Source organism: Seriola aureovittata, chromosome 4 (assembly GCF_021018895.1).
Source record: "Seriola aureovittata isolate HTS-2021-v1 ecotype China chromosome 4, ASM2101889v1, whole genome shotgun sequence".
Lineage (NCBI taxonomy): Eukaryota > Metazoa > Chordata > Actinopteri > Carangiformes > Carangidae > Seriola > Seriola aureovittata.
The window spans coordinates 14,988,090-15,013,742 of NC_079367.1; the positions used below are offsets into that span (position 1 = coordinate 14,988,090).

A 25,653-nucleotide genomic window follows, 5' to 3' on the forward strand; every position below is an offset into this window, starting at 1 on the left:
ATATGTGCAGGTCGTACTCATCAATTTGGCCCTTCAGGATGACATTGGGTGTGGTTCCAGTGAGGGTGGCTGTCCCTCCAATGCTAGCAGCATAACAAACACTCAAGCTCATGCCTTTCGATAGCTTTATATACTCCTGCTCCCTCTTCAGTCGTCGCTGCTCCATCTCTGGACTCCTCTCACAAACCTCTGGAGGGACAGTGCTGAGATCTTCAGCAAGGAAAAGACATCACAATTGTTCAAGCGTCCAGTATGTACAGTAACATGAATTTACTGCTTCGTCCTCCAGGCTTTACTATTATCTGTAATTATTTAATGCACTGAAGACAAAGTTGTTACTGGAGTTCTGTAAAAGTTTAGTTTGATGACATATCTGCTTCTGTGAAGAAATGGGTGACATTATCAAATCTCTAGTGGTTATTTGAAGAATAAAAAATGTATAAACACTTTTCAGTGGGTTTGAATCGTACTTAAAATCACAAAAATAATACAATTTTCCTGTAATGTTACAATTTTATTACTCTGCTTCTTCTACATCTTATTAAGGAATTTTGACCTTTTATATTTCTTTTTTAAACCAGGCTGTTAGAAAAAAAGTTAGAAAACCTATTTGAAATAACTTTGATTTCCTTAATGTGTTTGGTGACATCATCTTTATGTGTATCTGCAAAACAACAGTATAAGAGTAAAAAAAGAAAAAAAAAAAGGCAACCAAACATATTCTCTTCAACAAGTAAAACATAAAGTTTAAAAAGAACAAAAACAAAGACTATCACTGTCACACACACACCCATGTTGATATTGCTGTCTTTTGGTTTGAGCTCTTTATCATCACTTCCTTTGTGGTCATCCATCTCAAATGCTTGGTTTTCCTGACCATCCTTTGCAGCAGTCAGACTAAAATCCCTCTCTTCAGCGTTGGCCTCTGTGTCACACAGCTGCTGCAGCACAGCATTTGCAATGGGCAGCATCATGGCTGTAGAGGCCGTGTTACTGATCCACATGGACAGAAAAGCTGTGGTGCTCATGAAACCAATCATCAGACTGGAGAGGACAAAAAACAAATGATTAGATGATGAGGTGAAGGTCGAAGAAAAGATGTAAAGTGATTTGAGTGATAATAGGAGTGCACACACTATGTGACCAAAAGTACATGGACCCTCAAACATTACACCCCTATATGATTGATGGACGGTCATTCTAAAACCAGGAGCATTAATATGCTGCTATAAGAGCCCCGAGCCTCCTTTACAGAAAAAATTGGATCCTGGCTGGATTTGCTCCCATTCAGGCGCAAGACATGCTGAGTGATAAGACCTGGCTCACAGATGGCCCTCCACTTCATCCCAAAGGTGTTGGATGGGGCTGAGGTCATAGCTCTGTGCAAGTCAGTCAAGCTCTTCCACACACAAACTCATAAAGCCATTTTTTATGGTCTTCATTTCATGCACAAGGGCACTGTCACATTAAAACAGGAAAGGGCATTCTGCAAAGTTGAATTGTATGATGTACCATTAAGATTTTCTAGCTCAAACCATATAAAAGAGCCTCAGTAAAAGTAGACAAAGGTATGGGGGTAAGAGGGGTGTCCCCATACTTATATATATTGTAGCTGTAGTGTGTATATGTATGTCTGTGCATGTACAGAATAAGGATTCTTACAGAGATGGTTTCACCCCTACAATAAGTAGAACTTGAAGGGCGATCCTCCTGTGCAGGTTCCATTGCTCGACAGCAATGGCCACCAGCAGTCCACCAATAAAGAGCATGTTGGAGTCTTTCAGGTACTGGATACAAACCTGGGTAAGGAAAGAAAAAGGAATGAGGAAATCCAAACAGGGTCATGTTGGAGTCTAAAACTGATTCTTGGAAAGAGAAAAAAAACCCTGTCAAATCAATTCCAAAAAATGGCTTATCAGAATTTGTAATTACTGTCTACAACTGGAAATACCTCGCCTGACTCCATGATGCCCATCATTGGGAACAGAATGACAGGCAGCAGGGCGGTCACAGCCAGGGGGATACACTCTGTACACCAGTACAGTGCCATGAGGATTATCACAAAGCCACATTTTGCTTCCTGTGATGACAAACAAGGACTGTGTTACTTAACAGGATTAATGCACATACATGACTTCAGATGGTACACTTGACAGTGTGTTGATGTATACTTGAGAAAGAGAAACACACACCAGACCCATGAAGGGAACTACAACCAGAGACTTCTTAACCTTGGCTGACCTCAGATCGGTTGAAAGATTTGCAGCCAGCCATTAAAAATTGCATAATTACATTTCTTAGTAGCAGCAAGTATTGAGACGTTTTGGGCTATTTACCATCTAATTTAGCACAAATGTCCAGTATAATTGTCCACTAATGACTTGTTACTTAATGTGAACACCAAAATAGCTGTAGCTTGATTGACTTTTGTTATGTTAAAGGCAGTTTATCTTGTGAATGAATAATCAAAGAACTGTGAAAGGTTCATATCTATTTAAATTGACATGAATGTGACAAGCTGAAAAGGACAGAGATTGTGGTCTTTAATCTTTGATTTAATGACACTGAATGAGCCCCTGAACATGATCCCACTTTTCAATTTATCATGGTCAAAGATTACATGGTACAAAGGGTCACTTTCAGAGGCCTTTCCTGGACATGTTACAACTAAGAAAACAGTGTAAAGCAATAAATATACTTCCAGGCTGATGTCTTTGATCCTTTTTGATAATCAAAGCTTACCTCTCTCATTTTGTTGAAGTGGTCTCACAAAATTTGGGTAGATTCGGATGCAGTAAAACTGGACCTAACTTGCTCCATTTTCTTTTAAAAACATACTTTGTGGATTTAATAAATTGATTTGGAAAAGACAAGAAAAGGGCAGAAATAGATTCTTCATTTGGTTCGAAATACCAAGTCTAATCACTTTTAATGTAAGCCTATATTGATACAACATCCCCAGCAAATTGCATGTGACTACGTATTAGAAAACAATGTATAATATAGAAATATAATATGTTGTCATAAACTTCCACACCATAGATTAAAGTTTTATTCATTTGGCTTCTTCTGTAGCAACTGGTGTCTCCAGCCTCCCCAAAATCTCCTATGTAAACCCCGCTCTGGTACACTGCAGTCTAGGAGGTGTGTTTAAGATGTGGCAGCACCAAACCGGTCTGCTCACAAAATATTCCCCTTTCCTGGTGAGCCTCACCTCTTTTCCCTCCTGACTCTTCAGTGGCAGAGTGACATTATAAATCACTTTCATTACTACCCTAATGAAAGCAGAATAAGCTCTTATATGCCTCATTAGCTTCTAAACACGTCTACAAAAACACATCTTCATATCATCCTCTACCACTAAAACAATCTCTCCTACCAGTTCCAATATGTGTCATGCACTGCTTACTTCTAGTAATCACATTACTCTTGGATTTTAAGCTTAAAAACAAATGATGCAAAAATTATAAGGTAATCTAAATAGTAGTAATAGCAGCAAAATACATATTTTATATGATCTTAGTGTGTGTTCGTATTTCAAAATACATTGATATTACCATTACTCATGAAAAGACTGATATTTAGCTTGGTTAATTTAACTTTTAAGCAAATTGGTGATGTCTCCCTATCTAATGTCCTGTAAGGAGAGGAAAAAACAGTTGATGCATGGTGAACTGGACCCTTGTGATGAAAACTGGTGTTTAATATAATCTGCAAGAGTTGAAGGTTGACCATAATAATGAACTAGTTTCTACACTCAGGCCTCCTTAACAGAGGATTTCCAAGGTTACTGAGAATGAAGGGCACCAGGCAGGTGTCTGGATACTAGTAACCACCTGAGCACGGCTGTAGTGGACATTACTTGAAGGGGTTGCAGCTGGGAAGGCTTGGTCAGTTTTCTGTGTTTACTTAAAGTGCCTGAAAAAAATTTAGAGTCTCTGGCCTTTAGGGAGAATCTACAGCACTGCTCATGTTGGTGTTTGTAGTAAATCTGGACCTGACTAGTGTTTTGTTGGGCATCTCTAAAGTCCTATCATCAGGTCCATTCTTTGATATTCTTTCTGTTATTGGTGAAGGGAGTGACAGATCTGTCATTGAATTTAAGTTAGTCTGAAGATAGAACTCGTAAACCATTATATATTGACCTGGGCATGCCATGTGTAAGGCCTTGTCTAGAAATTTTTCCACTCTCACTTCTTCTTTAGCAGCTGAGATGTTTTGAGAGAAGCATTGATAATTTACATGACATTTCAAATAACAACAAGGCTACTCTAATCTAAAAACACATACTTAAACCTATACATATAAAGTATATATATATATAGAGTAGATTGTATAGCTGTGGTCTAATATACATCATGCAATTAGAGAGATCATCCTTATTCAGCAAATCTTAAGTCTAGAATTTGGTTGCAGATGTGTCCTATGACATAAAATTACACACACACACGTTCATGTTCTTACCTGGGTTGGGATGACCAGTGGCAGAGGAAGAAGCAGAAGAGGTGTCAGAACTATCACAATGTAATTCCTATACCTCCACAGCCATGAAAGAATTCCAGCCATGATCCACAAGGTGTGATGGACATCCAAAGTATTGAAGAGTCAGAGAGAAAAAATAATTAGTGATACCTTTGTTCTATCTAAAAGACAGCAACATATGAAGTCAGTTTATATACCAGTATTTACTGAAAAAAGATTAAAAATTAACTTTAGAGTGGGGGGCCTGCATGTAGAAGGTGTGTTTCCATGTGTTTAGAAAGGGGCAGATAAGATAAGCAACCAGGAGGAATAATCTACAGAAAAAGTATCTTTTTGATCTAGACAGTAAAATGTGCCAGCTGCTATGTCTGCATCAGGTGTAAAGGATAAAAAAAATGGTGATCATTAAAAGGCTTATCACAGGGCATCTCTACATCTAGTCAAAGAGATTCACATAATTTCACACCTACAGGCACTTCAGTAATGAGAGATTAAGATTAAACAAGGCTTAATCACTAATTGTCACAATTGATACATTCCATCAAGTAGCACAGATGTCTTAACATGGTTCACTTCAAAATACACCAAATAAAAACATAACCCCTGCATATGCCCGATAGGAACAACAAAGTGACAAGTCTGTTGTTGTTCATCTCTTGCAGAGGGAGCAGAAAAGGTCAATCTGTGAAAAACAGTTTCATTAGATAACAGGGTTAAAGGCCTTGTGCATAACTCATGTGGGTGTAGCTCATAAACAAAGTGGTGCGATTCCAAAGAAAGGCCTCACAGTAGCAGTAATGTAGACAAACCAGATCATCCTCCTGTTATATGTGTAAGTGTATCAAAGAAGATAGAGTGATGATTGACGTTTTACCATTTGAGACAACCCTGAGCTTGTATTTAATCTAGAGGGTGAAACTCCCTGACAGTCACTGCACAGGAAAATGCTTTCAGAGTTGGAGTATATAACATTTGTAATTTAAATTTTGAGTTACATTTGTATGTAATCCTCTTAGAGACTTAAAAAATAAATTCAAGAGAAAAAAGATTGTAGAGTGCTTAAAAAAACAATATTACAAAATGCTTTCAAAGATTATACGTTAACTAATTTTTAAAACCTAATATGGTGCCTTTTTTCTGCTTTGTATGGTTATCTTGCATGAATATAAAAGTGTAAATACAAAAAAAAAAAAAGATAATAATCACAACGTATAAATATGACCAAGTCAAATAAGAGTGTGTTTACTTAGGTGGGATTATGGGTGGTGAGACATAAACCCTGTTCAGGGACGGGGCAAAGTGGTGCCTAGCTTTGGAGTGTGGGTCAGAGCATCAGAGAGTTTGATATAAATAAGGTTCAAGGGTGAATGAGGATATACACAAAGATTTACCACTCAAATATTTTTGTCTGCTTAAGTTTTTATGATGGACCATTTATTGGCATCCCTTTAGACTCAACATTTGTCATGTTGCGAATAAATGGAATAAATGGAAATTGGAATAAATGCCCTATTTGCTTTCAGGGTGGTTTTATGTTGAGTTTATAAGTATTTTTTCCACTTTCTTAAAAGCCAAAGGGAGAGTTCAAGGAGCCTTACATCCTAAAGTCTGTAAATATTTTCGAACTTTATGTTGCATTTATTGTTAACAGATTCAACAGAATTTAGAGATCCTATTACACTGTTCTGTCACAAATATATCACAAATGTTAAAAGTATAAGGTTGTATCACACTTGCAATTATATTAATGATTGAATAATTAAATAGAGTTATTATCATAAATTAGAACTAATGATAATCATAACACTGTTAGTATACTATTAGTATTTTGGTTGCTGTCTAATTATTTCTCTGGTGCATCCTTCACAGTATATATTGCGCATATTATTTTAAATATCTTGAAAGCATAAACCTAATCCCCATGCAAACAAAGAAAACTACAATTCACACACAAAAGGAAATGAGCCATCGAAATACAGTTAACTCGAGCATCCAAAACAAAAGTCTTTGCCAAGCATCACAAGTCACGAATGTTTTTTTTATTTTCAGCATTGCTCTGTAACTGTTTCTGTCAAAGTAATCTGAACAGTAATAAGATGTGTCACTAGGATTTTTTTTCATTTATAGGCAAAAAAAATAAAAGAAATAGGCTAAATGACTATTATACTGATTATAAGACTTGTGATACTAATTGAAGACAATAATCTGCTTGAAATAGCATTACAATCCACTTATTTACTAACCACTTCACATTTTTGTAGAATAAACAAAAATTCAGCTCGTTTCACAGCTGTTATTCTATGGAAAACCCCAAGTGTGTGCATGATAAAATAGCCTTTAATCTAACACTTTTCAGGAAGAGCTGGGCTTTGTTTCAACGAGGCTAAAAGTGTTGGCACGGATAACAACTCTCAGCAGTATAAATCTCAGCAAAAAGATAAATTGAACTGAAGTGTAGTTCACCTCTTCGTCCAGGTGGCGTTGCTGAGTCCACGCTGTATGTGCTCCAGTGTCGCTTCCTTTATTTAGCTGAGCTGGTAGATATATTGCCGTCAAGCTTATTTTACATAAACCCAAACAGAAACACCAGCGGCGTGAACAAACTAGCATTAGCATGATTAGCTAGTTAGCAACACGACGACACCGTTACAGAAAAGAGCAGCAGAGAGCGGGTTAAAGTGTCGCTTCTGTCCGATTCCTCTGTGAACACCGAGTTAGTAACGTTACCGCTGTTAATGTTTACAGGTGACCCAGTTCAACATGGACGAGTCGGACACAGCAGCGATCCTTCCCGGCGATGTCCTCAGCGCAACATCAACGGGCGACCAAATGTCGAACTCAGTCGGCCGCAAAGATGAGCCCGACGTACCGACCACCGGCTCTGTACGACCACCGTTTACATGCTCGCTGCCGGTTTCAGTGGAGCCAGTGTTGTTCCTCTCCATGTTTTCTCTGGCCCTGCAGGCGCCCCTGTCCACTCAGTATCTGTGGGACCGCATCAGCGAGGACCTCGGCTACAACGGCACCAAGAGGTCGGAGTGCAGCAATGGCTCCGTGACCCCTGACCCCCTTCAGAAGGTAACGGTAGTCCAATATTACATTCACATCGCAGCATGACTCCCAGTGTCACCAGTCTGCTGCTGCTGTTGGCAAAATCTATGGGTTGGATGGGGGAAAAAGCAGTGAACAGATAAAATTTTTCAGTGTTCATATATAAGATAAAAATTTTAATAAATCTAACACATTGTTTTAAACTGTCTTTACACTCTCCCTGTTAATCTAGCATAGATTTAACATGTGTAAGTATAGTGGTTTTTGATCTAGACCTGTTAAGGTTTTTGATAAGTGCACAATCTTAAAACTCCCTGACAAGAATGAAAAATGATAACGTGTTTTTGTCAGGAGGTGGAAACCTTAACAGCCCACTGGAACTTGTACATCAGCCTAGGGGGCTTTTCTGTTGGTTTGTTGGTGGTGCCTTTCCTGGGCTCTTGGAGTGACCTTGCAGGTCGTAGGCCCGTCCTCATCCTCCCCAACCTTGGCCTGGCGCTGCAGGCAGTGGTTTACCTCGTGGTGATGTACCTGAAGCTGCCTGTGGTCTACTTTCTAGTGGGCAGAGTGCTTAGTGGCCTCTCAGGTGACTTCAATGCCATCCTGGCAGGCTGCTTTGCATACGTGGCTGATACCAGTGACAGAAGGTCCCGCACCTTCAGGGTGGCAGTGCTGGAGGCCTGTCTGGGTCTGTCAGGGATGCTGGCCAGCATTATTGGAGGGCAATGGCGTCGTGCACAAGGGTAAGAAATGTTGGTTGTTGCAGTCACACTATTTAGAGAAGTATCATTCACACTATTGGACTTAACTCAAAATCTTTGCTATCTGAAGTGGTAAATAATACCATTAATGTTTATGCCTGTTAATAGGTACATCAATCCATTCTGGCTGGTCCTCGCCACCAACTTGGCTGCAGCTCTGTACGCTTACCTCTTTGTCCGCGAGTCTGTCCTGCCTGACCCAAGTACAAAGCTCCTCACTACTCGCCACCACAAGGCTGTCTGGCACCTCTACTCAACAGGAGGCAGTAGCAGTGAGGGGGGTGGAAGATTTCACAGATGCAAGCTGTGGCTTTACACACTGTGCTTCTTTCTGGTGGTGACTGTACACTTTGGCAGCAGGGAGCTGTATGTGTTGTATGAACTAAGCTCACCACTGTGCTGGGGACCAGCCCTCATTGGCTATGGATCAGCAGCTCAGCACCTGGCCTACCTGAGCAGTCTGCTGGGACTGAAGATCATGCAGCGCTGTCTGGAGGATTCCTGGGTGGCTCTCGTGGGTCTGGCCTCCAATATTACTGGACTGGTGGTCTTCACTGTAGCTGACACCACCCAGCTCATGTTCACAGGTGAGAGGCTCTGCAGTGAGATAATGACCTTTTGTAAACATCTTGTAAACAAAGCATAATCTGCCTTTATAGAATATGATGACATCTTTGACCAAGTAAAATAATTTCCTGGGATTATCTCTCGCAGACAGATTTAATGTGTCCTTTTAATTTAATTATCATCCATTAGTGCAAAATCGGCTCCAGCAAAAGGTTTTGAAAACCTGCACAGTCTTTTTGGCCACCGGTGAAAATGATCTCACTTTATCAGACAGATGCTGTCATGATCACAACTCAGCAAGTGACAGACTTAACAAGGTGTCAAGCTGAGTATGTTGGCAACCTCAAACACTAGCCAATAAAAAAACTCCCAAGTATCTTCTCCTCCCTTCTGAGCTAGGATCTGTGAAGAAATTTCTGTTCATAGCCCATGGGAATAATTAAGATTATCCACAAAGTTTAAATTTGCAACGTAGTGAGGATTTCAGAGATTAGTTGCGCAATAATGTACGGACCATCGCAGTTCAAAATGAGAAAATATTCATATAAATATAAAAACAGAGGTGAAAATCTTGGCAATGGTCTCTATCTGTTAATATTGTTGGACAGTAAAATCTCTTGTAATGTTATTAAATACAAAGCAGTCTCCAAAAGTGTTACACTTGATTATTTGACATTAATAAATTAATAAAATTAATAAAAAGTAAAATAATTTATACTTTTAATGAGATCATATATAGGCTGGTTGACAATTATAACAGTGTTATCGACTGAAATTACTCGTGTGTCCAGGTAAAAATCTCTTCATTTGTCTGCCACCAGGTTATGGTCTATGTTTTCTCTTCATGGCTGCGACACCTGTGCTCAGGTCAAAGCTGTCAAAGTTGGTGGACCCATCAGAGCAAGGTCAGTCACTGATCAAGTACAAATACTCCACATGTTTAAATCAGATTGTTTGTAACAAAGAAAACTGTGCAATGATTTAAAGATGCGAGAATTGTATTAAACCAGTATAGTGTTAGAAAAGGAGAGTTAGCTTGTCTTTGTGTTGTTTGAATTAGTCAATGAACTATATTTAGATCAGTAATGCAACAGTGCTGTTTGATTTGAAGCACACGTCCCTTTTTCAGGAGGGCCAGCTTGTGTCCTGCAGGTTGTATACATAATTGTGTGTTTGTGTTTTCTTCCAGGTACCCTGTTTGCCTCTGTCGCCTGTGTGGAGAGCTTATGTTTTCTGGTGGGAAGTGGCGTTTTTAACTCGCTCTACCCAGCCACACTGCATTTCATGAAGGGCTTTCCCTTCCTTTTTGCTGCTATCATCCTTTTCATCCCCGCTGGAATAATTGGGTGAGTCTGCTCTTCTCTTATTGACTCTTTTCCTTGTTTTTAATGGTGCATTCTATTTTTTTTAAAAAACAAAGGCCTGTGGAAAAAAACAGAAAATCTAAATCCACTCCTTTTTAAATGACCATAATAAAATTATTTTTATGTTTGTTTTTCTAGGACCCTGCAATGTTTAGACCAGAGGAGAGACCACAGAGAGTCCACAACTTCCTGACCTGCAGAAATGCAGAGGGAACCTGGAACCTCTCAGAGTTAAACCTCCTGACTGACGCTAATGAAAAACCTCTTTCATCTTAATCAGTAGATACTGGATACTGGGGTTTTTCAGATCTTTGCTGGTCCAAAAAACTCACCGTGGTATTCCCTTCTTTCATCATGGCATTCAAACGAATGGTGTTGTGAACAAGATTCTAGACATGATTCACATTTTCAGTACAGTGTAACGAATGCCAAAGAATGTGCCTAACATTTCCATTTTTAATTTATTAATTTCAGTAGCTCTAATGGCACACTGTGGTATAAAGTGCTAACCATACGAGGAAAATTCCTGAAATCCTCTGTTGTGCAAGAACATATCAAGCATGAGTGCAACGTAATGTGTCTTCAGAGGTTCATTTATTCATTGCAACATTTCAGATCACCTGACAGGTGTGGTTCCTAATTACAGTAGTAATCAGTAAGTGAGACATCCTTGACATACCTCTTTTTCCTTCCTGAAAAGATCACCACAGAGGTCCGCTTACAGAAAGAGTGGGGAAATACACTCTTGCCTTTTTGTATCTAATAGCTGCATGTTAATAATATTTTTCAAACCATTATCCTGTCAATTAACCCTTTCATATTAACAATGGAAGTTCAAAGTCAATTTTTCCAAATGTTCGTCTGCATCTTACCAATCATTATACCTCATGCTGGAACATTGCAGAAAGACATTAAACATGGGGGATCATCTTACTATCTTTAGCCGTTTTTCCAAATCGATAATCACATATACTAATTCACTAATTCATAACACAACCAACCCAGCTCAGTAGTCTGTGAAACCTATTCTGCTAGCTTGCTAACACCAGCTACTTAATTAATGATGAAATTGGTGCAAAACTGTTCAGTACTTTTTGCATAATCATGCTGACAAATAAACAAAAAGCAGACACAGGTGAAAACATAACCTCCTTGGCTGAGGTAAATATAATCAACAAATACATTATGATGTATTTTATTATAGGTTAAGATAAGACTTTATTGATCCCTGGGGGAGGAATTCACAAGCTACTTAACAGTATATTAAGTTGTTAAAATGAACCCTACTTTTACCAGCTGCAACATGAACAAGTGATGTTCACGTTAGTTTGTCATGTACAACATTCCTATAATATAACATCCATTATTCTGAAATGGGTCATTCTGCAAAATGAGTACTTTGGTTTGGTACTGTAAATATTGATGCTAATACTTTTGTACTTTTACTTCAGTCAAATTTTGATTAGTATTTCTACATTGTGGCATTAGCACTTTCACTCAGGTTAATAATCTGAGTACTTTTACACTGTCTGTTCAGTCTTTTGAGTGGAGAGTCAGCCAGACCTGAAGTGGTCCATAAAAAAACCCTCAAATGAAGTCATTACCCTAAGATTCATGGTATAACTCCGTAAGCAGATAGATCGTCTGTGCCAAACATGTCCATCCCAGCCAACCGTAATCCATAGCAGAGAGGGTAAAACTGCCCCAGCAAGCAGGGATTACTGAGTTACACCTCGACATTCCTCCCTCCCTCCTTTTTCCATAAAGCAAATAGCACAGTCCAAACTCCCCAAAGAGCTCCCCCTCCCCACCACTGCCACAAACAGCACTGGATAGTCCCAGAGCACAGGCCCACAGCCAACATGCACACAGGGGTCACGTCCTAGTTGCACATTGAGGAAACAAGAGCTGCCAAATCAGCTTTAAAATGCACAAAGGGAAGTAACAAGGTTAAGTGAAGCATCAACTGAACTGCTGTGAGTTGATCTGCACAAAGATTATTTTTGACACAGGGCAGAAGTTTGGTTAGATCATGTGATCAAAGTCGATCTTCAAACATACTGTGCGATAAAACTGACCAATAGAACTTTATGTTCTTTGTCATAATCACTATATTATTAAATTATGATCATTTTATTTATTTGAATAGAACTGGATTATTTTGCAAAGTTTGTGATAAAGATTGTGGTTTAATTTGTTTCCAGTTACATGTCACATGTAATTAAGTGAACTTCAAATGAAGGATTTCACTGAATTTTCACAACACATTTTATTTTTTTTAATCATGTTTCAAATAAACCAAATTATGTTTGTTTCACACTGAGACCATTAAAAACACATTAAAAAATGAAATCCTGTGTTGCTGGTTGAAAAAAAAAGTCAATGACAATTACACTGAGCATTTTCAATAAATGCTTTGAGGTGGACATTGGAGTCAAACAATATTAAGGCAAACTCAGATAAAATCCCTGCAGAACAGCTGTTGCATTCAGGCTATAGTAATGCAATTTTATAGAACAATATGTGACCAACACATCTAGATAAGTGCTTTAGTGAATTTGCAAGATTTAACAAATGTTAGTTGGTATTTATTTCAGCATCATCAAAGCAGGTTTTTTTCTTGCTGTTTTATGTACACAGGTGTACAGCTATAGTAGTGGTTTGCAACTGGTCTTTTATTCTCACAAGCCTCAGTGTATCACATTACTGCATATTGTTTTTTATTATTATTCAACTGCTTCTATTAAATACACTGAGGGAACAAGAGTGAAATTTCAACTGCCAAGTGGACAAATAATTACTCAACAGACTTACCACTGGTGAATAAAACCTCAAGTCAACAGTATTAAATCATAGTTTAATGTATTGCACTATGTTGCTACAGCAGTCATCAAGACACAAATGGAAGTATTATCATTTTACAGGAGTTACTGGTGCATTTTTGAGCGTTTAAAGTTAATTCAAAGAGAACTTTTTTTTTTAATCTACTTTCCAGAAGGAAGGAAAAATTTAATACCATATGCATGTTTTCCATTGCCTGTACACTCCTTAAATCTTGGTTAAATTAGGTGTGCAGTTATATAGTATGTAGCTCATTTATTTCTGTACAGTATGCCTCCAGCTTGGACTACACCCACCGTGGATACTCATCATGAAACCAATTCAATGCTGGGAAAGGTTTCTTTTCTATCGCAGCCTAAACAAAAAAACAAAACACAAATGTCAGTAAGAACTGCTTTGGTCCTGTGAATGTTTTGTAAATGGGTTAAATAAAAGATGATTGCCTATGACTTTCATGACGACTGAAGTGTTAGTGGATGCCTCCAAAATTGCTATTGATGATTTTGCTGGGTGCCAGTGGCGGCTGATCTATCACAGTTCTTTTCCTGAGAGACAAAAGGCTTATATTGTACCTGATAACACATATACAGCAGTGTGTGGATACTAACATTAAAGGCTTACAGTTTAGCACATACAATCTCAACTCCCTTTTTTTAAATTCCATTTATCATTTCCAATATATTAGGTTTATTTTATATTAGGTATTAATGTGAGCATGTAATCTAAACGCAATCAAATTCACTTCACGTGCATTTGGGCAGAGCAGGGGAAGCTGCCGGCCAGTTCACCTTAGGCCATGTGGAATTTGGCATCATTGAAAGTTATTATAGCTGAGTTCAAACTCTGCTCATGTCACTTTATTTGTTTTTCTGTCCTTTGGAGGCGTCTGGGCCATCAATTTGGTCTTCGTGTCCTTTCAGAAAGCGAAGGATCTTCTCAATCGTTGCCTCCTGATATTCATGGGACCATCTGTGTCAAAAGAAGGGATATTTTACAGATCTGCTAATCACCTGTCACAAACAATAAAAAGTTAACCAGTGTATTGATAAAATATTCATGGAATAAATATAAGGCTTTGAAAGATTAATAATGTTTGCACAAAGAGGGACAGTGGAGTCACCACACAACCACCTGGGATGACAGGGATTTCCCCCACAGAGCTCAACACAAAAATGCACCGTCTCAGTTACTCACTTGATGCCATTGAAGTTGAGTATTGCTCTCATGTCCTCTGGCAGAGACATGGGGTCTGGCCACATAAAATTATCTGTGACAGGAACGATGTTCTTCTTACAAGCCAGGGCCGTGACTATCTCCTGCAAGATAAACAATAATTTCTTTGAGCCTATGAGCTACTAAATATGATGTCATGTAAACGCACAAATGACTAGAATCATTTGTAAAGTTAAAAAAATAAAATCATCTGAGCCCTCGTTTTTGTTTTGCTACTTCACTGTAAATTGAACAGCTCATGTTGGGAATATAGTGCGAATTGATGATTGGATTGATAAAATTGTACATGCACTTTTAATTCTTCAGGTATTCTGCAAAATGATGGATGGTGAAATTTTCAGACCTTGTTACAAGCAGTACCACCCATTTTGCAAAGCTAAAAGTAGCTAGTGGTACATAACAGAGTGTATAATCTAGAGAGAAAGAGGTTATAGATCATATTGCAAGGTAAAAAAAGGAACACTAGGAATTTTTAAATCCCAAAATACTACCCAAAGACAAATAAATGTCATAAGGGCTTTTAAGCAAAAATGAGATATAATGAGACCTGACATTTCAACAGGCCCTCCAATTTGGAGAATGGAAAAGTTCTGACCTTATGCACCCAATCTTTCATGGCAGTGTCTCCCATGCACTTGTCCAGCGCGTTGGCTGACAGAACCAGGATGAAGTTACGCGCTCGCTGTACGCTCTGGATCAGTTTGTCCTCGAATTTACCGGCCTCCAGCTTCTCCACATCTATGAAGACGCTGTATCCTCGAACCTGCATGTGCACCTTCAGAAGGCTTGAAGAGGAAAAGGAAAGAAGAAAAGAAAAAGTGAAAAACTTTTACGTAAGGATGAATACAGACAGAATTTTTTATTTTACCCCAATACATGTGACTTCTGCTTGCTCCCTGGTTTTGAACAATTTTCTCTCTCTGAATGACCTCCTCTTTCACTAATCCTGTTTCAGTTCTTACCTAGCTAGCTGGGAGCCAGTAGTTCGACGGTAGCTTATGAAGACGTCGGGCCCTGCAGGTTGGGCATCTGTATGGCAGGGTTTTATAGGCCTGCGGCTAGCAGACAGTATCTTAGCTCTGTGGACTCCGTTGTCTATGCAGCAGTCATGCTGAAGCTGCTGATCGGTAATGTTCTGGACGCTGTTGCGATCCACTCCTGACTGGACCAGACCATAGGTGTACTGACGGAAACGAGGGTCCACCTCAACTAACCAGTCAGCAATGTTGTTTGGGTCACATGTGGAGTAGTTGGCATATGTTTTCAACACACGCAGATCTCTCAGAAACCTGGAGAGTTTAATTGAAACGATGAATGAGACAGCGTTTGCTTTTGCTGAGATCCTTGAGTTGAAGAGTTTTTACCACTTGCCTTTTTCTGGTGAGGCTCGCAGTCATGCCCAGATCACTGCTCAGATCCTGGTCCGTGATGTTCAGCAGGAGGTCTCCATCCACCTGCAGCTCCTATATAATAAGATAAATAGAAATGTGACAGACCAACTCTTTAAGTGGGCTGTTGGAGAAATGAATGGGGAGATCTGTAGTCCCAGGATGTGATGATGACTCTTAGATATATACCCACCTGGAAACGGTCACAATAGGTACTGAAGCCCACTTGCTGCAGCCACCTCAGCACCTCACAGGTTTTCCAGTTGGGAACACATGACAGGATACGTTTTGGCACTTCCTCTCCCATCATGCTCAGCGCACGCTTGGCAAGGCCACAGGCTGTGCCATTACTGGAGTACATGGCGATTCGTTTTAGGCTCTGCACCGCTCCAATCTCTTGAAATATCTTGAAACAAAGTGGACAAAGTGAAACTCAGTGACATCAAAGCTACCAGACAGCGCTACCTATAGTTCTGAGCTCTATGGAAAGTGGACAGTGATTGTACCTTAGTGTTGCGCTGACGAGACTTGATGCTGGTCTCAACACAAAGGTAAAAGGTTGCAATGCACTTTCCCTCCAGTCTTGTGCCATCCAGTAATGGCAAGAGGTGCTGCAGATCAGATGCTGTCCTCCCCTGCATGCTGTCTGCACTGTCCAATAAACTGCGGGCAAAGTCATCCGGATCCAAAGATGCAATGAACGGCTCCACCAGCTCCAAGGTCCCAGATTTCACCACCTCCTTCTCAATTTCTCTGTTTGCAGCCAACACAGTCACAGCCAGGCATGCGTGGAAACGAATAAGTTCATCCTCTTTGGAAAAAGCCAGTGGGAAAAGCCACTCGGCTGCCTGTTTCTCAATCATCCATCGCTGGCAGTGGTGACCTCCATACATGGCACAGTTAGCTAGGGCCACAGCACAGTGTCGCAGCACAGTGGGATCTGTACCCCGGCACCAGAAGAGGAGGGCATCCAGGGCACCGTTAGTGATGAGGTGGATGGACGTCTCCTCAGTGTGTTTGAACATGTGCTCCAGGATCCCCGAGACGCTGCGAGCCAGCTGGGCATCTTCCTGCTGTCGGGTCAGGTTGAGGATGACCCCCAGACCCAAACGAGCTACATAATCTCTGTCAATAGAAATGTAAATATGATGAAGACAAAACTTGATTCATATAATCTCATAGGTAGAGCAACAGAAATTCATGTGATTATTAAAGAGAACAAAACAAGGAAAAACATATTTATACATATAGTTATAAATCAGATAGTGCAGAAACAATTAGTCAATGATCTGATTATCAAAATAACATTGACAATTCAAGATCATTTGAATCATTTAGAGATTGGTTCAGAGTTTGTTTTGTTCATTCCTGTGCAAAGAAATAAAACAGCTGTCTAACTCACTCCCAACAGAAACTGATCATTTAAATATCCAAAAAGGTAACCTAATTTTCATTGCAGGGCTGTTGCAGTAGCTTATTACAGAGTTCAAGTGTTGTCCACCCTTGTTCACACTGTACCTGTTGTCTGAGATCAGTATCTGCTCCAGCAGTTTTGCAGACTCATAGGTGATCTCTACAGCAGGTGTTTGTTGGAGCTGAAGCAGCAGCTCCAGGCCTCCATCCAGCCGGATTCTGTTGCAGATCTCCTCGGCCACTTGACGGCCTACAGTCGGCAAAACCCATGCCTCCTCCACTAGCTGAAAGATCTCCGCGATGGCCCTGCGGGTCTCATCTGAATCAGAGGTTTCTTTGGCCGACTTCAGCCTCCTGATGGCGCAGCGCAGGGCGGGGAGTGAAGTGTCCAACACCGCCTGGACGTCGGCATTGATGCCCGGAGAGACTGCTCTGGGGTCGGATCCGGATCCGCTCCTCCCTCTCTGCAGTCGGCTGACATAATCCGGGACGGTGAGTCTCTCAGAGCTGAACATGATGGAGAAGTATCGATAGAGCCTCCACAGAAAGAGCGTCAGAGAAAAGAGCATCTACCGGCACAAACAAGTGTGATCAGCGTCTGTGGATGCGTGCTGGCCTTCAATTCTGCAGTGTGTTTGTTTACAAAGGCCTGGCTGCAATCCTGTCAGTTAGCCAACATTCAATCTGGTTGTCCGACTTGTAAACACAGCCGACTCCCACAGATGCGTCGAGCAAGGCCTGAGATGTAAATCAAAAGTGACAGTTTTCACCACATTGCATCACCGCCCACTGTATGTCATCCCTGGCTGGAAGCCGACGAAGACTCATAAGCAGATCCTGGGCAGGTCAGAGGATGTTTACGCACAGTCATCCCTTCACAGCTGTTTTGTCTCTTTCATCCCAACGACCAACAGCTGATTTAACATCACTTCCAAAAAGTGGCCTTAAAAAAGCAAAATCTCAGCGCGCACACAGCCTCAAACTCAAAGGCTTGGAAGCAAATCCCAAAACAAAACTATTGTCTGTTTCTTCTCCTGCATTCAGAGGTTTTGCAGACAAAGAAGGTCTGTTGATCTCATGCAGTTGTTTTTCCTTCCACCGAATCCAACTGCTTGTTTCCGGCAAAAATGTAAAATATGACACCGCTCCCCCAGCAGCAGCACCCTCCCTACCGCATCTTTAGGGTCAGTCTCCGCAGACCGTCAGGATGTTCAGGGGTCTGCACCGCCCACCAGCTCCGAATACTGCCGGTGATGCATAAGAAAAGAAGCACCCCCTCTCTCCTCCCTGCATCACAGCCGGCCAGAGCTCAGAGCATGCTCATCATGACCAGAGATGTGTGTGAACACCACCGCCCCCTGCTGGAAGAAATGGAGAAAAACCTCTGAGTTGCACCTTCTTTGTTTCCCAACATGTGTTGTGTACATGTGAAGAATGCAAGCCTGTATTATTATTTTTATTAAAAGGAGTTTAAATAAATATCACAAGGAATTACACTTGTACTACAAACTTACCTATGAGTTCGCTACTACAGACAATTTGAAGAATTTTGATAAATATGAAGAAATAAGATTTAGATTTTACGATTAAGATGTAGTATTTTAGTAATAAAAAGATATTCTGATATATGCATCAAATATGCCTCAAGTGCGTGAACATGAAGAAATTTATGCAAACTTTACCCACATATTTTGGTCATGTGAAATGTCGAAAATCAAATTGGATCCGTGTTAAATGGGGAAAAAGGTGTGGTGCATCCTGAAAGAATGGATAAAAATGAGAAATATTTAGAATATTGAGAATAAAGTGATTATTATAAATTTGAGGTAAAAGCAAAGCCCAAATGTGGACAAATGGAAAGATCAAATCTCGCAAATTTGGCAATGTTGACCTGCATAAAGTGAAATCACTGAGGCAATGGGCATCATATGTATGATGTATTAATGCAAATACTGGGCTTTACTGCATTAACACTTTTTTTTTTTTTTTTTTTTTTAACATTTTATTTTTGTAGTTCGACTCAATCATATAATTAGTTTGCACTCTTACTGTTACGTGGCTTGATATTACTTGTATAGTGGTGGTCATACTGGTTTCCATGTAATGTGAACACTGTGGGTGTGCGGTCAGGCACAATGAGACACCAGGAGAAGTAGCAGTTCAATTCCAACCATTACAGGTTTATTTGCAGTCTTTCGAGGTTATTTGGACAGGGAACAGGTAACTGGACAACAATTGTTGCTGGTTTTATCTCTAAACAGAAAATATAAATCATGAATTAACTCAATTAAAAATATATAAACTCAGAGAGTCATGATATAAAGCAACTACTAACATAACTTGAACATAACTAATAACCATATACTACAGGGTTTAAACAACAAAGGAACTCACATCACACTCAGTCATGCAACTATGACCAGAGGAGCCCAGGGTTCTGCTGCAGGTAGACAAAGGATCTTGCACCTGAAGTCAATCCTTCTTAACCTCTGATTCCTCCAGCCCCTCCTCCTTCCTGTTCCTCCTGAGGCAGCTCCTCCTCTAAACCTGCTCTTCACAACACGTACAACCGTTAAAACATGGTGAATTTGGGTTATGAACCCAGAAAGGATATTATTCATAAAGTAAATGTATGACAATAAAGCATAGAAAAGATTCTTTTGCTGAAACTACTTAAGTAAAAGCACTAAATATTAGCTGTAGCTACATTAGAGGACACGGGAGTAATATCCTCTGTACTTTTAAAGAAGTATTTAAGTAAGTATGAAAGTAACACATTTTGCAGTAAAAGTACAAAAGTAGAGTGGTCAGAGGTCAACAGATAATCACATGGTCGATCGATCTCTTTCTTGCTGTGTGTCTCTGTTTATGTGAGGTTTGCAATAAAGTTCAAGTAAACAAGTGAGTGGGGTGACTGACACATGTTTTCAATGATTGGGAGCACACGGTCCTTCATTACATTCTCATTCTGTCCTCTCACACAGCAGAGGCAACATGAGGCTGCGGGCTGTCCTGCTGCTGGCTCTGCTCACTGAGACTTTCGCTGCAGATGGTAAGTACAGCATTTAAAAAATCACTTTTAAAGGTCACAGAGTGTTTGTTGTCAGAAAATGAAGGAGTATTGCTGATTGTTAATCCATCAGTTTAGCTTTATAATGTTACAGTTCGACTTGATAATGTGTCTAAGTCCCAAATGCATTATGTCCTGATTTAACTGTACATATTAACACATGGCCAGAACACACAGAGTATGTGTGTGTTTTGGACACGTGTATCTCATTCAGAGTATATTTCTTTCATTAACGACAAGTACATGTTGATTGGATAAAATAATTAACATTAACAACATATTTATTTAATTACATTCTTCATTTGTTCAACCTTGAGACCACAGTGTGATCCAATCAGAGGTACTAACTTTGTTTGCCCTGTATACATGAATACATATATATTTGTTTATTACAGTCAGGACTGCTACTAATAATCACATTAATTAATAGTTAATCTAATGATTATTGCAATTAACCAATTGAACCTTTATCACATAAAATGCCAGAAAATAGTGAAAAATGTCCCTCACAAAAAGCCAGAACACAAAGTAATGTCTTCAAATATCTGGTTTTGTCTGACCAGCAGTCAATCAAGCCATTGTCAGAATATTTGTTGTCTGTTGATCAGTTAGCTATTTGTTTCAGCACCAATTACAATTATTACAAATACATAACAGGGTGAGATGAGTAGGCATTAAATCTACAGAGAAAAATACTGTTAATGATAAAGAACAACACATCCCATGAGCTATAATCAAATCAAATCCAATTTAATTTAATTATCCAAATGAAGAAGATCATTAAGTCAGTACAAAAATACATCAAATAGAGACAATCCACTTTCTTTAACTCTGTCATCTTAAGAGTCCTGTATGGGTCGCTGTGAGAATGGCTTTGACTCTCAGAGGAGCTGCCAGTGTGACTCGATGTGCAAGTATTACAAGAGCTGCTGCTCTGATTTTGAGGCCACCTGTGGCATGACGAGTAAGAAACCTCTGCGCTCATCTGTTGAAAATACAGTCATCAGTCAAAATGGTGCAGCGAAGGATGGCTATTGATATCACATCTATCCCCCTCCAGCTCGTGGAGACACTTTTGTGTTGGCAGAGGATGATGATGATGAGGTGCTTGAAGGTCCCACTCTATCCCCTCAACGTTCAGCACAGTCTCTTACCCCTGTGGTTCCTCAGCTGACGCCCACACTGGAGTCCATCTCAGATTTCGGTCGCAGACCACAGCAAGGTCCAGAAACCACACTTGAAATGGCCAAACCCCAACGACTGACGGACACCATATTTCAGATAGTCCCTGTTAGACAGATGCCACCCATTTCACACACAGTTCCCCTTGCACAGAGCGTCCCCTTCACAACTGAACCGCCTGAGATTGACACAGCAGCTGAGACAACCACTGTTCCCGTCACAACAGCCACCACTGAAGCTCCCGACCCAGACGCTGAGGTCTGCAGTGGGAGGCCTTTTGACTCTTTTATGCAGCTTAAAAATGGCTCTATATACGCCTTCAGAGGTGAGTGACTGACAATGTAACCATCTAATAATAAAGTGGAGTAATCTGTCTTTTGATAATGAGCAAAACTTCGAGGTTTAATTGTGAGTCTGCCTTTTGCCGCAGAGGAACTATACTGAGGTATGTGATTTTTCTGTTTTGGGGAAACATGGTCATGAACTTGTGTTTTTAGGGGAGTACTTCTTTGAACTGGGCCAGAAGTCGGTCGTTCCTGGTTATCCAAAGCTCATTAAGGACGTGTGGGGCATCGACGGGCCAATTGATGCTGCTTTCACCCGTGTCAACTGTCAAGGGAAGACCTACATCTTCAAGGTGGGGGACGCAGAAAATTATCAATATAAGCAGTCAACAGTATGTCAGACCACGGCTGTGATAGAAAAAAAAAATTAATATTGAAAGCAATCAAAACTTTCAACAGGGAAACAAGTACTGGAGGTTTGATAATGGCGAACTGGATGATGACTATCCTCGTGATATCAGCGTGGGCTTTGACAAAATTCCTGATCACGTGGATGCAGTGTTTGCTCTCCCTGCCCCTGGTCACCATGGAAAAGAGAGAGTCTATTTTTTCAAAGGTGCAGCCAGATATGACACAATAAATTCAGATACTTCCATGAAATATTTGGTGTATTGAACATGTGATAATATGGAAAATACTCATCTAGTACTCAACCATAAAGTTGTTTAAATGTCTTCAAAGATTTTCATTTGGCATCTTGTTGGTTTCTCCAGGGGATCAGTACTATTTGTATGAGTTTTTGCACCAGCCGTCTCATGAGGAGTGTATCACCATGTCTGAGAGGTCTCCACCCACACTATTCAGGCACTACACAGACGTATACTACAACAACTATGAAAATTTTTTCAGAGAGCTGTTCTCCGACTGTGAGTTGTGCTGTTATCAATCACTTGTACTTGTTTGGCATGGAGGCAGGTGTTGTCATGTTTACAGCTTAATGTTTTTCTAACCTTCTTCAGTGCCTCAGCATCATGACAAACACCACTTCATTAACAAAGACTGGAAGGGCCTCAAGTCTCCAGTGGACGCTGCCATGGCGGGCAGAATCTACGTCACACCCTGGAGGTCGTTTCCACGTCGCAATGACTATGTGCCTGATCAGCAGTCGGATCAACAGCAAGGCCAGCAGTGGAACCAGCAGTATGGACAGCAGTGGGGTCGGAGGAGGCAAAGCCGCTCACCCTTCTGGGGTTCCATAGCTGAGCGGGGGATCAACATGGGTCAGGGCTTTGCAGAAAGGGGGATGGAAATGGGTTTGAGGATGGCAGAGAGGAGGATGGAGATGGAGGAGAGGCTCGGACGAGACTGGGACAGAGTGTGGGATCAAGACTGGGACCAGGACAGAAGGAGAGATCGATACCGCCAGAACAACAGAGGCAACTACGACTCCAGAGATGACAGGGCGTTCTGGGAAAGGCGAAGGGGTCTTCCCATTCAGAGCGTCTACTTCTTCAAAGGAGGTAACACAGCAGGGACAGGTTCATTAGCAGAGAAGTTCAGATTGAGTATGGTCGGGGAAAGCATTTTAACACACTATGGATGGTCCAAATGGAGTCATCACCACATCCTTGCATTGATGTCCAGTGCACACAAAACAAAACTGAGATCAAAAAAATGTACAGAAAAAAGAATTTACAGTAAGTGTTCAAAATGAGAACAAGAGTTAAAAACCTAAATATATTTAGTTTGCAATGGCATAGAACTGATAAAAGCATCAAAATCTTACATTTGAGAACCAGCAACCTGCAAGATTTCAGCTGTCTTTGTTTGATAAATCACTTTGTAGGAACAGGATATGAGTAATAAGCTGGCAACAACATATCCCCATATTTGCTACTGGCCTATCAAAGCCTCATGGGACCTTAAATCAAATCAAATCCAATTTAACTTTATTAGATAAATGAGGATATTCATTTGGTCAGAGGTAAATAAAACAGTGATGAAATCCATGAAAGGAGTGATACCAATGAAAAGCTGTACAACGTCTCTCAAGGTGTTGCGACCAGTGTGCTCTCCCTGCATACCTGCTGCACCTCTCCTGCCCTCTCTGATCACACACACACAATCCCTCACACACAAAGTCCTGCACTTCTGACCAAAAAATGTAAAAGAGATACAAAGTAAATAAATGTACACTCCGTAGTGGTTGAATAGCCACAAAATAATCAGTGTGTTACCTATGTGTATGTTCTAAGGGTGAGTTGGTCAAACCAGTAGAATGCACCCATTTAACCCCAAGAACATGCTTCAGCTTTTTCACACGAACTGATGAAAGAAAACCTCTGTGAGTTGACTTCCAGATGTAGACAGCAGCTGGCAGAGGGGGCAGGAGCTCAGTAATTTTATCAAACGTTCCCCAGCTCTGTCTCGCAACACAAGGCTTATTATAACTAGTTTCACATGTTGTCTATCAGTCCACATGACAGGATGCTATAAATAACTGCGGTTCCCTTTTACGCTCACTTTTAATGTATTTCTGTGCTAACATACAGTACTGGTCTGATTTCTAAATTACCAAACACAAAACTAATAAATTAGTGTTTTGATGAATGCTGACAGTAATGACAACTCCAGAATATTATTGGTTACGTTTACTGACTGAGACCAAGTTTTGATTTTCACAATGACATGCCCAGCAGCACATCCACAGTTTGCTCAAATAAAACATTACAAAAACAACAACATTAATACTTTAACTTTAGACCAAATGAATGACTTTGTTGTTTTATGTGTTTTCTAGATAAATACTACAGAGTGGACCTCAGCACCAAGCGAGTTGACCCTGCCATGCCTCCATATCCCAGATCCATTGCCAAGTACTGGCTTGGCTGCTCAGACAGCGGTGGAGCAGAGAGGAAGTAGTCTCAAATATTTTAGGTATTTTAATATCATCATTTGGACTAAATTTGTGTATAACATGATTCATTTTCACTCTAACAGGCCATGTTGGCTGCAAAAAGTGTGTCAAACATGTTCAGTGTAACACACAGCTGCTGATCAACTTTAGCAAATATTGGAGATCAGTGAAAGTCCACACGTTGCTCGTGTTGGTTAAAGTTCAACTGGTTAGTTTTTCTGAACTCTGCAGTTATCTAACATCAGATGGCCTACTTTATTAAACACAACTGTTTTTTTTTTAATGTTTGCACCAGTTATAAGGTTTTATGTTTTATGCATTCACAGCTTGTCATTTCTTAGTTCCAGTGTCATAATAATTGAGCAGTTTGTTACATTACATCCATTCAAAGGCAGGAAATCGTTTTGTTTTCTAAGTCATGTATCTACAGAATTCAAATTCTTTATTTTCTCATTATTAATTGTGCACATATATACAGTGATGTGAAAATATAACACACTCAGAGCATGATAGAAAGGGTCATACAATCTTGACTACACAGATTTTTCTTTGAGTAAAAGCAAGAAAAAGTCCTAAATTGCAGCCAAATTGCAGCATCATGTGACTGTCACTTCAGAGGTCAGGGTACAGTGGCAGTAGGATTCATATTCGAGGACACTTTAACATTAGGTTGTAGACACAAAATATTTTTACAATTCCATTTTTCTGTCATCTACTGATTGGTACAACAGGGCAAAATGTTATACTATGATAGACTGACAGGGCGACCCAATTAAATTTTAGGGGCGTAAAAGAGATGTCCACAGGATGCACTGTACTGCACTGTACTGATTCAGAGCGAGTCACATATTCACAGTGTGTTACAGTCTGTTTTTAGTTGTGTTTTCATGCATGAATAAAAAAACATCATCACAGCAGCAAATCTTATTCTCGTGTTTAAAACATATTTGTGCTGAATTAACAACACAGTTCATCATACTGCGAACAGATGTGTCTTCACAGCTGTAATATTTGTGTCATTTGTTCTTGTCCTCCTGGTACAACCCAGAGGTTCATACAGTACGTGCTTGAATTTCATAAAAAACTTTCTCCACTCTCCA

General features: G+C 40.1%; 4 protein-coding genes across 6 annotated transcripts in view; 2 read left to right on the top strand and 2 right to left on the bottom strand.

Annotated features, from left to right (window-relative positions):
• LOC130167263 (solute carrier family 13 member 2-like) overlaps nt 1-11,967 on the bottom strand; it is a 17,640-nt gene extending 5,673 nt beyond the window's left edge. Inside the window, exons 1-7 of one of the 3 annotated variants that reach the window (XM_056373261.1) lie at nt 11,830-11,967; nt 8,746-8,891; nt 4,465-4,537; nt 1,952-2,080; nt 1,663-1,799; nt 791-1,044; nt 18-210 (exon numbers count right to left, since the gene is read on the bottom strand). In XM_056373261.1, the coding sequence (XP_056229236.1) occupies nt 18-210; nt 791-1,044; nt 1,663-1,799; nt 1,952-2,080; nt 4,465-4,537; nt 8,746-8,891; nt 11,830-11,841 (944 nt within the window). In that variant the 5' untranslated portion in view covers nt 11,842-11,967. Of the gene's footprint in view, nt 1-17; nt 211-790; nt 1,045-1,662; nt 1,800-1,951; nt 2,081-4,464; nt 4,538-6,945; nt 7,075-8,745; nt 8,892-11,829 lie in introns of those variants that run through there. The other 2 variants (XM_056373262.1, XM_056373263.1) reach the window with 2 other exon arrangements.
• Nucleotides 6,210-7,636, top strand: slc46a1 (solute carrier family 46 member 1). Its single transcript, XM_056373271.1, has one exon. The coding sequence runs from the start codon at nt 7,243-7,245 to the stop codon at nt 7,597-7,599; it is 357 nt and encodes a 118-aa protein (XP_056229246.1). The 5' UTR covers nt 6,210-7,242; the 3' UTR covers nt 7,600-7,636.
• A 1,096-nt stretch (nt 11,968-13,063) lies between the features above and the next one.
• On the bottom strand, nt 13,064-18,541 carry sarm1 (sterile alpha and TIR motif containing 1). The gene is made up of 8 exons (XM_056373260.1): nt 17,206-18,541; nt 16,194-16,812; nt 15,881-16,093; nt 15,671-15,762; nt 15,262-15,588; nt 14,895-15,084; nt 14,261-14,382; nt 13,064-14,035 (listed from the first exon to the last, which is right to left on the bottom strand). The coding sequence occupies exons 1-8, from the start codon at nt 17,667-17,669 to the stop codon at nt 13,924-13,926; spliced, it is 2,139 nt and encodes a 712-aa protein (XP_056229235.1). The 5' UTR covers nt 17,670-18,541; the 3' UTR covers nt 13,064-13,923.
• Nucleotides 18,542-19,997: 1,456 nt separating this feature from the next.
• vtna (vitronectin a) lies at nt 19,998-25,649 on the top strand. Its single transcript, XM_056374985.1, has 8 exons — nt 19,998-20,152; nt 21,015-21,134; nt 21,231-21,677; nt 21,850-21,989; nt 22,096-22,252; nt 22,410-22,562; nt 22,656-23,156; nt 24,437-25,649. The coding sequence occupies exons 1-8, from the start codon at nt 20,095-20,097 to the stop codon at nt 24,556-24,558; spliced, it is 1,698 nt and encodes a 565-aa protein (XP_056230960.1). The 5' UTR covers nt 19,998-20,094; the 3' UTR covers nt 24,559-25,649.
• The last annotated feature ends 4 nt before the right edge of the window (nt 25,650-25,653 follow it).